An 18,456-nucleotide genomic window follows, 5' to 3' on the forward strand; every position below is an offset into this window, starting at 1 on the left:
AGAATTCAACACCCTGAGTGAGACCTGAACCCAAATCGTTGAGGGGCAAGTGATCTGAAGTCAGTGATCTTAACCACTTGACAACAGAGGCCCTTCCTAACCCTAAGGTTGCAGACTCCTCACCTTATGACTGCAGACTCCTCAACCCAAGGCTGGAATTCAAGTAAATGCTAAATTTGTGCACTGTCTCCACAATCCCTAACTAAGGCCGCAAGTACTGGTCAGAGTCTAGGAAACAATTAAAGAGCATAGTTAACATTAGCTGAGATTTTTTCTACAACCTATTTGACATCAACAGCATTGAACTAAACAAAAACAAAGGTAGTTTTTATTTGCATGACATAAAACAGAATGAAATTTACTAACTTAAGTTAGTTCTGCATGTTTGACTGTACGATGGACAGTGAGTCACAGGTCGCAATAGTTCACTTAGTAATCAGGTGAGCTAAAAATCTATTTTTTATGCTCCCTAAAGGGAGGTCGCCCCCTTGTCTGTCAGTCACACTTCTTGTCTGAAGGATAATTCAGAAAATAATGAAGATACCAAGTTTTAACTTTATACAATGATAGAGCTCATTAGAGGAAGTGCAGTGCCAAGGAACCATAACTCTAATGGTCCCATTTTTGAATTATCTCCCTTTTTTTTAAAAAAAACCTTGTCTGGGACATAAATTGAAGACTATGCAAGGTATTGACTTGATACTTTAAATATTCATAGAGGTCAGTGAGAGTAAGCAGCAGTGACAGGAAACCATAACACTAGGTGGTCGTATTTTTTAATTATCTCCCTTTTTTGAAAACCTTGTACTGGGCGTAACTGGATTACTATGTAAGGTATTCACTTGATACTTTACATATTCATAGAGATCAGTGAGAGGGAGTGCAGTATTAAAGAACTACAACTCTTGCTGAACACATTTCTCCTTAGTACAACCTCTGTGACAGAAAAGCCCCTTATGTTACAGTAATTTCGGGGAACATCAATCGGTGTTATTGATCACTTTTTAAAAGTTTTGTTGCAATATATACCATGATGTTTCATTCAAATCCTGGTTAAGTCATATTCTACACTATATAAAAATTTTGGATCCAAACATGCAAAACTACCTTAAATTAGAGTTTAAATATGTGTTTTAAAGATGAAAACCACTTGTAATGAGAGAAAGTAAGCTGGAATTGCTTTTAAAACTTCAAATGCATTTTAACCATTACCTTGCTATATTACTAAAATGGACAGTTCCATCATTCAATCTGGGCAGTACCACTTATTATTTGAAGAGGTGTTCACTGAAAATTGACTGACTGAATGCAGACCATGAATCTGTGCAGGCTGATCTTGGTCTGCACTGGTCGCAAAGGCAGAATCAATCACCTTGAGCAGGCTAAAGGTTAACATTCATAAATTAAGCTAACCAAAACCTAATATTAGGACAAATTAAGACTAGAAAAAGCTTTATAAATACAAGCACTGATTTTACACAACGACAAAAAATACACAATCATTATTTTTTAATCAGATGTATGGCTAGGCACACTTCAATTTAGAAGAACAAATCTAAGATGGATTGCGTAATAACAATATAATAAAAGAACGAAAATTGTGTGCATGTTGCACTTGCTATGGCACAGCAATATCATAGACTACGTAAAAGACATTATCTGAAGACAGTGTCAATTTAAATCACATTTACACAAGGATATTGACAAATATGCATGCTGAAGATTACTGGTACAGCCCTTGAGGATAAAAAACCATGCTGGCACACAATGCACTAGCCTCTTAAATTTGGAGGTCAGGCTTCTTGTTTTTATTTGTTTTTCTAGTTGTTTTTATTTAAGAGTGAGAATGCTTACACCTTTCAACTTTAAGAATAGTAATCCATTAACCCTTACTCTTCTGAATTTCTATAATGAACTTGTCCATCTGTCAATTTGGACAGTGCCATTAACTGTTAAAAGGGGTGCTTACCAAAAAGATACTGGCTGAATGGCAAACAGTGCAGATCTTGATCAGACTGCATGGATGTGCAGGCTGACCATGATCTACACTGGTCGCAAAGGCAGGATCAATTGTGTCCAGCATGATAAGGATTAAAAGTGAATCTTCTGTATGTTGAATTAGGCTCGGAAAAAAAATCCAGCAATAACTAACATTCTTCAAGTGGAGTTGCCTGTGGCAACTATAATTAAACTAAAATTCGAAGTTTTTTTTTTATGTTTTATACACTTGGTTAATCCTCCCTTGTCTCTTTCTGGCATATTTTACATCCCATTATCATACAGAATTCCTTTATGAGCTGTAAATACTTTTACAGAAAACCAACCTAATTTTACCACTAATAAATGACTATACAGTAATTACTAATAGCTGCAGATTGAATTCCGCTCCAATCTTGTAGCACATATACAAATGTATCATATGATTATATCAAATGAAATAAACGCCTGCAGTCTTTTTTTTACAAAGATTAATGTCACATGTGGAGTTAAATGCTCAGAAAATGAATTAAACAGCACACTTCAATAACATGCCTGCCAAATTTGTAAGATCCAACCAGAGACTGTTGTCTAAAGAAAAATGTTCATGGATGACCGTCACTTTGCAAAATGTGTGTTCATAAATAAGGCAACCAACAATGATACAAAATGCCAAATAATACTCGAGGAATCTTTAACATGCTTTGGGAACTTATTTCTGTAATTGCATTTTTGGCCAAGTAAAGTTATGGGAGTTGTGTCAGTTGGCTGTGAGAAGTCCAGAGCTTTATATTACCGAGAAGTTTTCATGCAATACCTTTACATGTTTTAGCGATATTCAAGGAGAACAAAAATTTTGCCATGTTTTTTAAGTCAACATGGGGAATAATTTTGTCAAAATAAAACGAAGAGTTATGGAACCTGATTTGTTAACTTGTATTAGGACTCAAAACGGTGTAATGAAGTTTCAATTCAATGCATGACAACAGGTTTTAGACATACTGAAGAATTTTAATGTCAACTTTAGAATATTTTTGGAAGTGCAAAATTTGTCAAAAACAAGTCAGAGTTATGGAACCTGGTCTGTGAACTTGTTGTGTGGCCTTAAAATCCTGTGTTATGTTTCATAATCATGCCTGTATCAGTTTCTGAGGAATTCATATGTAACCTAACAAAACTGATGGGACAGTAAACTGTTTGCTTGGGGTAAGAAAGGGTACCTCACTCCAAAAATACCTCTGTATGCACTTTCCAAATTGTATGTAATGAAATATGCATACTATTTTAAAAAACAATATTTAGATTTTGTACCTATACTAGATTGATTTATGAAAGTCTGTAACATACTGAGACTGTTTCTATCACTGAGTCATGCAAAAAAATTAAGTAAAAAAATGCATGTTAACAGTCAGATCACTACTACATATCAGTATAAAATTTTCACTGGATCTGCACGCTGTCAAGAGATTCTTCTTCATCATCCCCATCATTATCATCACCCTGATCAACTGGTACATTAATACCACACTTGTCATCACCATGATCCACCGCTACATCAGTATCAGACTTTTTATCACCCTGATCTACTGGTACATTAACACCAGATTTATCATCACCCTGATTAAATGTCACTTTATCACATACATCATTACACTCATCCAACCCTGGTGAACCATTTTGTGTCTCGAACATTGAAACTCCCCCAAATTTGGCCAGATATTGTCCCATTTCAATTTGGTCTTCTTTCTTCATCCATTGCGGATAAGTCAACACAGGTGATCTATTTTTAGTATCAATTTGTTCAAAATGTGGTACAATCTCTGGAGAGTTACTGTCCCTTGTAAGTAATCTTTCAAGAGTTTTCCCCCTTTTATGTTCTTTCGGAATAAAGTTACTTTCTACTGGATTATTAACTGGACTTTTCCTGTTACTTAGGTCTGCATTCTGTAGATCAACAAAATGGTTGTTGTATTTTGCAAGTCTCTGAAAAAAAAAAGAAGAGTACAACAACATCAGAAATTGTCACCAGTTTTCATGTTCCTATTCATAATCCAATTTGAATTCTATCTATAAATCTGCAGAGATAAAATAAAATAGCAGCCCTCAGCTATCATCTTTATTATCATTATTTTAAAATTAGAACTCCTGGGTTGTCTCTACATTAGACGCAAGTGTTGCCTATCCAATGAGAAAACCCCATCATGTAGGGTCATTTCAGTACCTACGGAAAAGGGTCCTTCCCTATTTTCAGAATAACAAAGAAGGGAGTTATGAGTAGACTAAGGAATTATCGAAAGAGACATCACATACAAGTTGCTTCGTTAAATATTTCACAAGTCAGATGGATATGCAGGTTTACTTTCTGGCATATATACATTAACTCCAGTTGGAAGAACATACAAGTATACTACTGCATTAATTAAGAGCTCATGCCTGCATTATAAAAACATAGTATATTACCAGTAAAATTAAACATACCTTCAAAACATCTTTCTGGAACTCCACGCCTTGATACATGGTAGTGCTATAAGTTAAGGAAATAGTATTTCAAGTAAAACTTGTCTGGCATGAAATCACCTAATTTTCACTTTCAAAAGTATCTATAACTATTCTGACAGTGTAAGAGGCCCTTTAAGATAAAGCAGTAATGTAATATAATTTTTCGTTTGCATGAAAGGCCATAGTTTTGAACTGGACTTAAATTTGTGGATTTCTGTATCTAGTTTAAATGGGTTTTTCATGTGTTTCCAAGGATATACGAGGGGTGTTCAATAAATACATAGACTGGTTCCACAACTTTGTTCCCATTATGTACAATTCAGGGCAACTGCCATGGTACCGTTATAACCAGGAAAATGTCTGCTAGCGACTGTACTTCTTAAAACTGAACAACATCACACAGAACAAAATAACAGGTTATTTGATAACCGTACTATGATAGTAACACACTAGCAGCCCGGTCGACATTTCACCAAGTGTCCTTAAAATATAACATCTATTCGAGTCTGAAATAAACAACTTTCTGTCTAGAACAGTCATACATGGTCCATACACAAAATATGATGTCACAAGAACATCTACAAGTCTTATAAAAACATTAAAATCACTTTTCACTTTTTTGTGTTATCCTTGGTATTGGTGTGCATGTCATGGTCTTTAACATGTGTATAATAATATGCTATTACTTTTGCTGATATTTATGCATTTTGTTATTGCCATGCTATGTCACTTGTTACCTAAATAAACTTACTTACTTACTTATTAAATTGTGCAAGAACTTAGGTTAAACACAGACATAAACTTCTGAATTAGTGAAGAAACCAAGGCCTTAGTTTACCTATTTTGAAAGATAGCTCACCCATCAATTAGCAATAATTTAATAACTTCATAAGACATTATACACCTTAACCTTTAGCCTGCTTGCAGCAATTGATTCTGCCTTTACAAACCAGTGCAGACCAATATCAGCCTGCACATCCATGCAGGCTGATCATGGTCTGCACTGTTCACTATTCAGTCAGTAAATTTTCAGAGAACACCCCTAGGAATGATAAATGGTATTGCCCAAATTGAATGACGGACCAGTCCATGTTAGATATTTAGCAGGCTAAAGGCTAAGATAGATTGTTAGGTAATTTCCAGAGAAATAAATGACAAAAATATCTAACGCTAAATGCTTTAGTTACATGTATTTTTTCAAATTAACTGAGATTAATATCTTGTTGAAAATGAATATTCTTATTCTTCAAATGATACATTAATTTTTTTTTGAAAAGTTGTGCAGTGAATTTTTATACAATTAAAAAAAAAGAATATAATTGATTTTGACAATATTTTATGATTGTTAAAGAAGTTGACAACATGGAGACGTCGCTAGGTTGCTATGCATACCCTTTACTTAAACAAATGACCACAAAGCAAATATTATGCAAATTAACAGTGTCAGATTTGGTATATTTGTAGCAGATACATTACTGTTCAAAATGATACAAATTTAAGATGTTTTTGTTGGCTAGTGTTGAAGATGTGGCATCAGTCTACGAACTTTGTGAACAATCCTTGTTGTTTCATGGATCAGTGCAACCAGGAAGTCATGAAATTTAGTATCTCATGAATATTAATGATTTCACAGTAAAGTGTATCAGAAAGATATTTTATTGCAATATTATAATAATAAAGTGTTTTATCTTATTTAGGTTTGAAACTTTCTTGCAAATTCTTTATTTCACATGATATTGACCTTCTAACTGAATGATAAAATTACACAAACCAGATGCTCAACTTTACTATATAATTACAGTGTATACAGATTTGAATCTTTAACTTTCAATAAATACCATCTCTAAAACTTAACCCTTACCGTCCTAAATTTCTACAATGAACTTGTCCATCTTCCAATTTGGACAGTACCATTAACTGTTAGAAGGGGTGTTTACAAAAAAAGATACTGACTGAATAGCGAACAGTGCAGATCATGATCAGACTGCACGGATGTGCAGGCTGATCATGATCTACACTGGCCGCAAAGGCGGACTCAATTGAGCCCAGCATGATAAGGGCTAAAAGGAGATTCAGCTTGAACAGTTTCTGTATTATAACCAGTGTTTCGTGTATGTAACAGTGGGAAGTTAACACAACCAGTGTTCCTGGATTCTTTACCAGTACAAAGCTGTTAAGAAACTGCCAACTTCTCCACATGAATGCCAGAGGTGGAGGAAGAATGATTTCAGATACCTTCCATCAATTACAACTATGAATGTTGATCTCTTCTTCTGGATTGTCAATTTTAGAGTAATAATCCATGAACACAGAAGAAAAACTAACTTTTGTTACTGTATATTTCGGCAGTATCTCACTGCCTTCATCAGCTACTGTCAGATACTGCCGAAATATACGGTAACAAAAGTTAGTTTTTCTTCTGTGTTCATGGATTATTACTCTAAAATTCCATCAATTAGTTTAAACATATTTTATTTCAAACTGTATGTGCATACTACAATTTACAATATTGTTATCATACATGTTGAAAAAGGATTAGATCCGAAAGCTAAGCTTATATAGGTCTTCTCCTATGAACTATGCAAACAGTGAAAAAAAGGTCCATCAATCTGACACAGGGAACATACACCTCATCCTAGAATCATGTTCGTGATCCAAAGATCTGAACTCTCCATATTAAGTGGGTGGGCCAGCAAGAATAGTGGGACAATCACTAAAGTGCTACTCATTAATGAAGAAACTCTTTTTTTCATATTTTACTGGTAGGCTTAGTTAGAGAAAGATCATTCATTGCTAATTTCCTGGCCACAAAATTTTGAATCATTTGTTAACATAGGAGTTTGTGGATTTCAAACATTGAAGACATAATACATGGAGGTTCTAGCTGATCATTAGGATTAAAGTTCCATAAAGCTGTAATTTTATGTTAAAAACAGATAATCCTGCTGTCCAAATAGAGACTACACATAATTGAATAGTTTGAAAAATGCTGCTTTCAATATTGCACATGAAATTATGAAGTCAATGTCACAAAGGGAGATAATCAAAATGGTGCATATTATTCTATTATGTAAATCATATCCTATGACAAATGCATGAGAAAACAATTATCAAACATTGGGTTTAACAAGAAAATAATATATTTTATGTTCATAACAAAAAAGTCCCTGACGACTAATGGCGAGAAATTTGAGCATGGAACAGTGACAATAAATCAAGACAAGTCTATATTAACAAAAATTTTTTGTTGTCCAAACAAAAGATTAAAAGGAAGAGAGAAAGAATTACGCGTTGGACTGCAGCCACCCAGGATTATACATTAAAAATAACAGGCTGCACGTCCAGTTTGAAGGTGGAAGAAAAGTCGTTTAATTTATGCATAGAACGATTTGGACAAACATGATTTCGGATAAAAAATAGAGTGGCATATCAACAAGACTTAAATACATGAAACAGATGAAGTAACTTCATATTTGTATTTAAATCAATGCAAAAAGTTACTAAGACGAATGCTTTTAAGTGAAACTTAAACAGACGAGAATGAATCATCTTTCCCTAATGTTAAACACAACAAATTAAACAAATTATATTAAAGGTCAGCACACATGTATAATTATCTAATGGCTTTAGAAGAAAACCTAGACATATTCTGTTGATGTCTTCAATAGAAAACACATACACCTTCAGTGAAAACCCATACCTAATGCAGTGACTTCGAGAGAAAAACCCATAACTCATTCTTATAAACATGACCGAGTATTAAAGGCAATTTTTGTAGGAATAGAGGCATAAAATCAAATGAAAAACATGTACAGTCGAAAAATACGTTGAACTCGTTTTCAAAAGCTGAAAGTTTAAGCACAATAATTACATTTAATAACGGATGCTTGTGTTTATCATGAATTTGCTGTATAAAACCACACATTCAAAAAGAAACTGTCTGATTTTATTCAACACACTATCAAACAACTGCAAATTAGTCATATGTTTGCTTTGTTAAAAATTGGTAAAGATTTACAGCTTACGTTTCACACAAATACTCTTACCTTTATATGCACAGTTATGAATTCCAGTGACACAGGGGTGTGTGAGGCGTGTATGTAAACAAATACTCACAACGAAACCATTACCTGTCTTCGTAACGAAACGGCTCGCGGTTTGAAATCGTCAGCCACCAGTGAGACTGTCGTCGCAATAAGACTGTCACTACAGTGGAAAATAACATCATGTTGGTACCTACTGTACATATTATACATTTATTGAAGATGCATACTTACCTGTATTAATTACGTTTTTTTTCTGAAATGGGGTCGGTTATCCGAAACAAAGAGCTATAAAAATAAATAGATCGGCAACTTGAAAGGCATATAGGTCATAATGCAGTAATTCGGTCAAAAATATGCTTCCGTGGTGTAGTTGAAAGAAGTCCCTAATAAATAGATCCTAATTTTTCAATTTTTCGCGCATTTGCGCGTAAATCGGGGGCCAAACGGCATTATTTCACTCGTTGAATGAATTTCACATAAAATAGGACACTTTTCATGCTAATATTCGCATGTTTTTCGAGTTGTTTACATGAAAACGAAAGTAGGGTGTTTATTCTGCGGACCGCTTTCTGAAATGCGGCAATATGAGGGACCTGACTTCAGTTGACTTGCATTTCACTGCATACTATTCAACACCTCCATTTTCTTTTTTCGTTTTCTTGAAGCAAATGTATGGATATCTTGTGGAAAATAGGTTCTACGACGAAGTGAAAATCTGAAACTGTAACAAAATGTCTAAGTAGCTGAATTTTTATTGAAACAAAGAACAATTTCTTTTATTGGTAATATAGCCTATAATAGCCTGAAATAAGACTTTTCCTCGAAACACATCACAATTAGTCTTATATCATAAAACGATTGTAGATGTTTATAAAATGAATGTTTTCAATTGCAAAATTATCATTAAATTGGAAAATTTTTGAATTTATGACCATATTTTCTGTAGATGCGCCTATTTCGTCAGTCAAATTTCTGCAATAGAAAGGCCAATATTTTGTCTCCAGAATGTGTGAAAATGCTCAAAATGCGTCCATTTGAGTCTATTCATGACGGAATGAATGAATATTTCAGAATCAAAGTGAACAATAATGCATACAGTGAAACTTTTAACAAAATTTACAATGAAGCGACCATATAGCCTAAATTTAGGCCCAAAAATGGGTAGGGGGTGCCTCAACTTAAATGTCCATATTTCACTAAAATCTCGAAATTTTTCACCAATGAAACTTGTTAACATGTACGGTATTTACATCATTCTTGAAAATAGAAATGAAAATAATATGAAATTTGATATAAAGATATCTCTTATAAGAGCTGAAATAAGACTTATCTCTCGAAACACATCACAACTTATCTTAAGTCAAATCGCTTGTATATGTTATAAAATGATGTTTTCAGCTGCAAAATAATCATTAAATTTGAAAATTTTTGAATTTTAACCATATTTTCCTGTAGATGCGCCTATTTTCGGCCGCAATTCTGCAATAGAAGGCCAATATTTTGTCTCCAGAATGTGTGAAAATGCACAAAATGCCGTCCATTTGAGTCCATATTCATGACGGAATGAAATGATATTTCAGAATCAAAGTGAACAATACATGCATACATGTGACACTTTAACCAAAATTTACAATGAAGCGACCATAAGAGCCAAATTTTAGCCTCAGAAAATGGTAGGGGGAGGCCTCACTAAATGTCCATAGTTCTCTAAAATCTCGAAGTTTCACAATGAAACTTGTTAACATGTTCGTAATTACATCTTTCTTTCTTGAAAAAAGAAATAAAATAATATGAAATTTTGATATAAAATTATCTCTTATAGGTTATAAATGCAGTATTCGGTTCCAAAATGTGCTTCCGTGGTGTATCGAAAGAAGTCCCTAATAAATATTATCCTAATTTTTTTTCCAATTTTTCGCGCATTGCGCCGTAAATCGGGGGCCAAATGGCATTATTTCACTCGTGGACTGAATTTACATAAAATAGGACACGTTTCATGCTAAAACTTGCATGTTATCGAGTTGTTTAACTTGAAAACGAAAGTAGGTATGTTTATTCCTGCGGACCGCATTCTGAAATGCGCAATATGAGGGTACCTGACTTCATTTGACTTGCATTTCACTGCATACTACTATTCAAAACTACACCCCTTTTTCCTTTTCGTTTTCTGAAGCAAATGTATGGATATCTTGTGGAAAATAGGTCAAACGACGAAGTGAAAATCTAGAAACTGTAACAAAAATGGTCTGAAGTGCTGAATTTTATATGAAACAAAGAACACTTTCTTTTAATTGGTATATAGCCTATAAGAGCTGAAAAAAGACTTTTCTCGAAACACATCCACAATTAGTCTTTATTAGTCATAAATCGATTGTAATATGTTATCAATGATTTTTTCAATGCAAAATAATCATTAAATTTGAAAATTTTGAATTTTGACCATATTTTCTGTATGATGCGCGCCTATTTCGGCAGCAATTTCTGCAATCAAAGGCAATATTTTTTGTCTCCAAATGTGTGAAAATGCACAAAATGCGTCATTTGAGTCATATTCATGACGGAATGAATGATATTTCAGAATCAAAGTGAACAATAATGCATACAGGTGAAACTTTTAACCAAAATTTAGCAATGAAGCGACCATAGAGCCTAAATTTAGCCCAGAAAATGGTAGGGGGTGGGGCACCCTCACTTAAATGGTCCCATATTTCTCTAAAATCTCGAATTTTCACAATGACACTTGTTTAACATGTTCGGTATAACCTCTATCTTGAAATAGAAATGAAAATAAAATAAATTTGATATAAAAGATACTCTTATAGGATATAATGCATAATTCGGTTCCAAAATGTGCTTCCGTGGTGTAGTCGAAAGAATCCCTCCCTAATAAATAGATCCTAATTTTTCCATTTTCGCGCATTTGCGCTTAAATCGGGCCAAATGGGCATTATTTCGACTCTGGAATTGAATTATATTTTTTACATAAAATAGGACCACGTTTTCAAATGCTAACATCTTGCTGTTTTCGAGTTGTTTTACTTGAAAACGAAAGTAGGGTGTTTATTCTGCGACCGCTTTCCTGAAATGCGGCAATAGAGGGTCCTTAACTTCAGTTGACTTGCATTCACTGCATACTATTCATCACCCCTTTTTCCTTTTCGTTTCCCTTGAAGCAAATGTGATGGATATCTTTTTTGAGGAAAATAGGTCTACGACGAAGTTGAAAATCTAGAACTGTACAAAATTGGTTCTGAAGTATAGCTGAATTTTTTATATGAAACAAAGAACAATTTCTTTCATTGGTATATAGCCTATAAGACTGAAATAAGACTTTTCTCGAAACACATCACACTTAGTCTTTATAGTCATAAATCGATTGTATATGTTTAAAATGAATGTTTTTCACAATCAAAATAAATCATTAAATTTGAAAATTTTTATGAATTTGACCATATTTTCTGTAGATGCGGCCTATTTCGGCAGCAATTTCTTCTGCAATAAAATTTGGCCAATAATTTGTCTCCAGAATGAGTGAAAATGCCACAAAAATGCGTCCATTTGAGTCATATTCATGACGAATGAATGATATGTCAGAATCAAAGTGAACAATAATGCATACATGAAACTTTTACCCAAAATTTACAATGAAGCGACCATAGAGCCTAAATTTTTAAGCCCAGAAAATGGTTAGGGGTGGCCTCACTTAAATGTCCATATTTCGTTCTAAAAACTCGAAATTTTCACAATGAAACTTGTTAACATGTTCGTATTACATCATTCATGAAACTAGAAATGAAATATTAAGAAATTTGATATAAAGATATCTCTATAGGATATAATGCAGTAATTCCGGTCCAATGTTGCTTCCGTGGTGTAGCGAAAGAATCCCTTAATAAATAGATCCTAATTTTTCCATTTTTTTCCGCGCATTTGCGCGTAAATCGGGCGGCCAAATGGGCATTATTTCACTGCGTGAATGAATTATACAAAAAATGACACGTTTCATGCTAACACTTGCATGTTTACGAGTTGATTACCTGTGAAAACGAAAGTAGGGTGTTTATTCTGCGGACCGCTTTCTGAAATGGCGCAATATGAGGGTACCTCTTCAGTTGACTTGCATTCAACTGCATACATTCAACACCCCCCCCTTTATCTTTTCGTTTCTTGAAGCAAATGTATGATTATCTTGTGGAAAATAGTCTATACACCGAAGTGAAAATCTAGAAACTGTAACAAAATTGGACTGAAGTAGCTGAATTTTATATGAAACAAAGAACAATTTCTTTTATTGGTATATAGCCTTGTAATGATATTTACCTCCCTTTAGTACGATACTCTTTAAATAAGAGGTAACCGGCGTATACATAAGTTTTACCAACAGAAAACCATCTCTTAAACGATAACAATATTTGATTATTTCGAATTAAGGATGCAAAGAAAGCAGTATATAAGAAGAATTCTTAATGTGATTGGTCAAATGCGTCAATATCAACCCATGACATCATTGGTAAGCCTTAGCCATGTTTTCAGAATTTTTTACAAGATTGGTATATCGATATAGTTTTTTTTCGGATTAAATGTTTTGGCTGTCGTTAAATCCAATATAATGCAGCGTTTTCTTGTTTATATGCATTTGGAACAATACACTATAGAAAAGCCATAATCAAAATTTTATTGCAAACAGGCATCGACCACAGATCCATCTTTTGGATACCATAACTAAATGAAATAATTTTATCAATTTATCAATTAAACAGTCAGGGGTGTAACTGTTTAAGTTATGTATCCTATTTCATTACTTTTTCAACATTTTATAACCTGTATTAGTTATAAAATATATTAACTTAGGTAAATTATTCTAAGAAAAGTCTTTTGCTGTTCTCACAAAGTGACCTTTAAATTGAAATTAGTAGTAAACTGAGGTTAATCAAATCTCTTTTATCTGAGCATGACCGATAGCATAATGGGATAATAAAGAGATATTTATATTTTATAGCAATAAAGCTTTTGCTAAAAACTTTATCAGTCTTGCGAAAAATTTTTACAGGCATAGCTGGAAAGATAAAAGGTCAAGGATTCATGAAATAATCGCTTTAGTCTCATATCCAAAATAGGAATAGCACAGGTGGCTTTGTAATATTATATGATAACTGAAACAAGTTATGAAGTTTAAACCAATAATAACTCAAATGGTATATAACTGCGATAACTATGAAAAACAGTTCCAACCCCTGACTGTTAAAATGGAAGCCAGTCTCATAAGATTTTCGACTGATAAATATATAATTTCTTATTTGATCAATCGAATGATGCCTGCTCTTCACTGCAAAGCATAGTGGGTTGCCAGTAAATGACATAACAAACACAACAATGAAATTGTAACAACAACAACCAGAAACAGTGCTTAAGTAGAAATATTCTCAGGCCAACGTATATAAGGTATTAACTTTTGACATATTGCCTATACATTTTAAAAAACGTAGACGGTTTCCCTTATAGAGTATAAACAAAAAAAGGTGCAGGTAACCCACACTAACACCTAAAATAAGGTTCTCCGTTAGTATCTCCAAAATTTCACGTAGAAATTTGATACTTACTCCAATCGGTGCATCACAAATACACCAGTTGTGCATCACATACCAATTGTGGCATCTTGCACCTTTGGGCCCAATATCACCAATTTGGCGCAGTATAACTAGACCTGGTTTACCAAACTTTCAGGCTAACGACCCATGCATGTATTTTACATCTTTAGGCATACCTAAGAGAGAACATTGTTTGTATCCACGGCATAATGTTTGGAAATTTCTTTTTCACAGCTGAAACACAACATACCAGACTATAATAATACTGCAATGTCCTTACTCAGTAAAGAAAATATTCTTCAGACTTTATGGAAACACAATTTCACTGTCCAAAGGAAATTCAAGAACTGATACAACCGTCTGTGTTTCCAACCAATTCCCAACAAGCAGGGTCACAACAGTTTTATTACTAACGTTTCTCCATTGCAAGTGTCTGAGACTCACTGGTGAGTTGCCGCTTCTATCAATAAGTTTTTCATAGTGGCCCCAGGTTCATTTCCTGTTGGGGCAATCTTTTGTCAATTTTTTTTATAAAACGCACATGAAATGGATGTATGATTTTGGGAACACATGGTGTGGGCAGCGTAAACAAAACTTGTCGCCTTCCCTAGTTTGAGCAACTAATCCTATGTATCCAGAATTGGCAAAAAATTTTTATAAGCATAGGTCATAGGTCATGTACAAATATTCATCCAGTTTAATGATTTTCAGGTGGATCATTTCCCATTTATGCTATCCATTACTGTCACATTGATAACTACTATGGAATGAAAATGTTTTTGTAAGTATAGCTCATCAAAAATTATGAATACAGTCTCACAGCAAATTTCTTTTGTATTTATTCAAGGGTATTCCAGGACAAAATTTAAAAGATCACCAGAAGAATTTTGATGTCAAGAGGGTTTACCAAAGCAGCCCCAATAGCGGAAGTAAAAGAATGTTATTTGTAATAGCCACAGGCAAAGCCGGGTCGGTAAATCTACAACATCAGTTTGTGGTCTATTATGTCTCCCTTGGGTGGAGAGATATTTTTATTTTTGTGCTGGCTGTAATGTCACCAATTTTGTCCGGACAACTTCTCTGCAACTATGTTGAATTTCACCCAACTAGTAAGATATATTCGGTACTAAGGCCAGTTGCACTTATTTGGCATTTTCTGTTTGCAAGATTCTTTGGTGAGTTACAGTCCCTTAAGGTCAGTTTTTGATAAAGTGTATCAGGACTACTTCTTCTATACTATTGGTAGTATTTTGAAAAGCAACTTTATGGGATTGGACAGGACCAAGCCATGTTGCACTTCTATGTGTTTTTTAGGATGAATGATTTTGATGGAGTTTTATCGGTCTTTGAAATAAAACATAATACTTTCTATATGGTTTCACTACAGCACCCATGATTTCTTCACCAATCCTAGACATTCATGGTATTTACACAGAATGTGTATATCTTCAAGATCTTGTTTAAGATCAATAATGATCTAGATTCAGGTCAGAAAAGTCAGTCCAGAGGTTTATGTGCCCTTGTTTTTATTAAAATGCACCAATTATCATTTTGTTGCCCCCCAAAGATGGTGGGGCATATAGATATGCTCTTGTCCGTGCTCCGTCCGATGTTCCGTGCTTTCGTCTGAAGTCGTGAACACGCCTAGCTCAAAAAAATTTGATATAAATTAATGAAACCTTGCTTGAGCGTTATCAATGATATGAACTTGCGCACCTTCTATTTTTTGTCTGTCTCCGCCCCCTAATTTTAGATTATGGCCCCTGACTCATATCAAAAATGCACATTTTCACCTTATGTGACACACCTAGCTCAAAAAAATTTTTTATTTATTTTGATATAGATTCATGAAACATCCATGAGTCTTAATTCCTGATAATGAACTTGATGCGCACCTCCTATTTTTTTATCTTGGGTCCCCCCCTATTTCTAGAGTTATGGCCCCAGAAATATCAAAAATGCACATTTTCCACCTTGTGACATGCTAGCTCAAAAAAGTATTTTTGATATAAATTGATGAAACCTAGCATGAGTCTTTATCATGTGTATGAACTTGCGCCATACTCCTATTTTTTGTCTGGCTCGACCCCCTATTTTAGAGTTATGGCCCCTGAAATAGTCAAAAATGCCACATTTATTCACATTGGTGACATGCCCTAGCGTTCAAAAAGTATTTGATAACAGATTCATGAAACCTTGCATGAGTCCTTATCAAGATATGAACTTGGGCACCTCCTAATTTTCCATCTGGTCCGCCCCCCTATTTCTAGAGTTATGGGCCCCTGAAATAGTCAAAATGTACATTTTCCCCTTGTGACACGCCTACTCGAAAATTATTTGATATAAATTGATGAAAGAGACCTTGCTTGAAAAAAAAAAATAGAAATAAAATTAAATAAAAGAATAAATAATGGTGTAGGGGGGGGGGGGGGGGGTGGGGGGGGGGGGTGGGTAAAATTCTTTTATCATGAATATGAACTTGCGCACCTCCAATTTTTCAGCTGGGTCCGCCCCTATTTCCAGAGTTAGGCGGCCCTGAAATAGCCGCAAAAATGGCACATTTTCATCCTAATTTGTTGCTGCACGTCAAAGAAGGGTATTTAATTTAAATTCATGAAAACCTTGCTTGAGTCATTAAACATAATGTGACCTTGCACATTTGGCATTCTCTTGTAATTTTCGGGGGGCGGTTTATTACAGAGTTTTGGCCCTTGAAATAGCCAAATAGTGGGATTTTTTGTTATCATGTTGATGCTCATGCACAAAAGTTATATGGTATAGAAGTAATGAATCCGTTCATAATGATTTTTTTTTTTATATGTATGAGTCGTAGGAGGGGGGTGGGGGGGGGGGGGGGGGGGGGGGGGGGGGGGGGGTGCGCCCCATTAAGACTGCAAGTATTTGAATGATTTCCCTTATGTGAAAAAATGACCAGTGGGGGCACACCCTGTGTCCTACTGATACATCTAGTTTCACTATGTTTCATGTTTTACCACTTCCATTTCTTAGCTAATCCTATTTATATTTACACAAAATGTGTCTGTAACGCAATGAAGATCTATTCCAAATTCTGATTGAGGGTAGAATTGAAATTTGTGCCTTAAATATAAAAAAAAATGCCATAATTTATTGTTACACAACAATAGCCATCTTCATTTCTAGAAAATGACATCCTTAAAATATTAAAACACAAAATATGTGTCTACTTGTAAAATCAGTGTCAGATAGGTAGTATTTGTGAGGTCATTGCTGTGTTATTCTCTTGATTTATTAATAAATTCCATGTAACAATTATATTGAAGTATACTAGAGGGGAATAGTGTAAACTGGCAAGAACGAGACTCTCGTATACCGAGCGGATGTCATATGACGAGATTAAGGTCAAGAGATGAGTTGAGTGTGGTTTATTTAGGTGTGCTCTGTGGAGAGTGAACTTGACTTTTTACTTAAGAAACAGTGGGTACTCGGTGTGGGAGCGATTAAATAGGGCCACACATGGCCCTCTTTCCAAAAAAAAACTTGTAAATCAAACATTTTAAACCTCATCTAGACAAACATCAAAGGGTAACAACCCATGTCATTAGATCCAAATTCAGGGTCATACTGAAGGTCAAAGGTATGATCAAACATTATACTTTCCCCTTGTACCAAAGCGGCAGCAGGGATAAGGGGGTTCGGGTTGGAAGGTAATAATCACCTTTAGTGATAGCTCTAGTTTACGTCTATATCACAATGTAAACTTATATTTGCATGTATCTCTTTTTTATTTCAGAGAACCTTACTCTTGCATTGGCTGCAAAATGAACTCAGTAGGTATTTTTATTTAAATAATGTCCTCAATCAAAAGTTAATGAACACATGAAAAGGTAGTCCATATTAAGTGGGCTTGATTGATACCACACCGGCCTATCTGGACCATGTGATCGGTACACTGGAAATGTGCTGTGATGTTTTGATCATACTAGCCAAGCTTGTTCTCACCAGTGTACCAAACTGATTGCATGCACAACTATCCAGTGAAAGACAGGGGTATAACAATCCAACCAACTTAATGTTGCAAGCAGTGAAATGCTGAAGCTGGTTGGAACCTCTCACCTTCTGTTTTAACTAGGAATCAAATTCAAAATAAATTCAAGATACATTAGAAAGTAGTATAAGTCACTTAACAAAAAGAGGGAAGAAACATTGCAGAAAATTGTGAAACAATGAGCCAAGATATATAAACAATACAAAATCAATTCTCTTCAATATTAGTATACTACTGAATTTATTTTTAGAAACAGATCTTAGAAGGCCATGTTTTTTGGCATTTGACACAGTACTTCAAACATGACAATGTTGACATG

At 34.5% G+C, this 18,456-nt stretch overlaps 1 protein-coding gene across 1 annotated transcript in view; it reads right to left on the reverse strand.

Annotated features, from left to right (window-relative positions):
- Positions 1–650: 650 nt before the first annotated feature.
- LOC123551920 (uncharacterized) overlaps positions 651–18,456 on the reverse strand; it is a 101,006-nt gene continuing 83,200 nt past the window's right edge. Inside the window, exons 7-8 of the mRNA XM_053525073.1 lie at positions 4,456–4,498; positions 651–3,960 (exon numbers count right to left, since the gene is read on the reverse strand). Coding sequence (XP_053381048.1) covers positions 3,418–3,960; positions 4,456–4,498 — 586 coding nt within the window. The 3' untranslated portion in view covers positions 651–3,417. The remainder of the gene's footprint in view (positions 3,961–4,455; positions 4,499–18,456) is intronic.

The sequence above is a fragment of the Mercenaria mercenaria genome, chromosome 15 (genome assembly GCF_021730395.1).
Source record: "Mercenaria mercenaria strain notata chromosome 15, MADL_Memer_1, whole genome shotgun sequence".
In the NCBI taxonomy this organism is placed as follows: domain Eukaryota; kingdom Metazoa; phylum Mollusca; class Bivalvia; order Venerida; family Veneridae; genus Mercenaria; species Mercenaria mercenaria.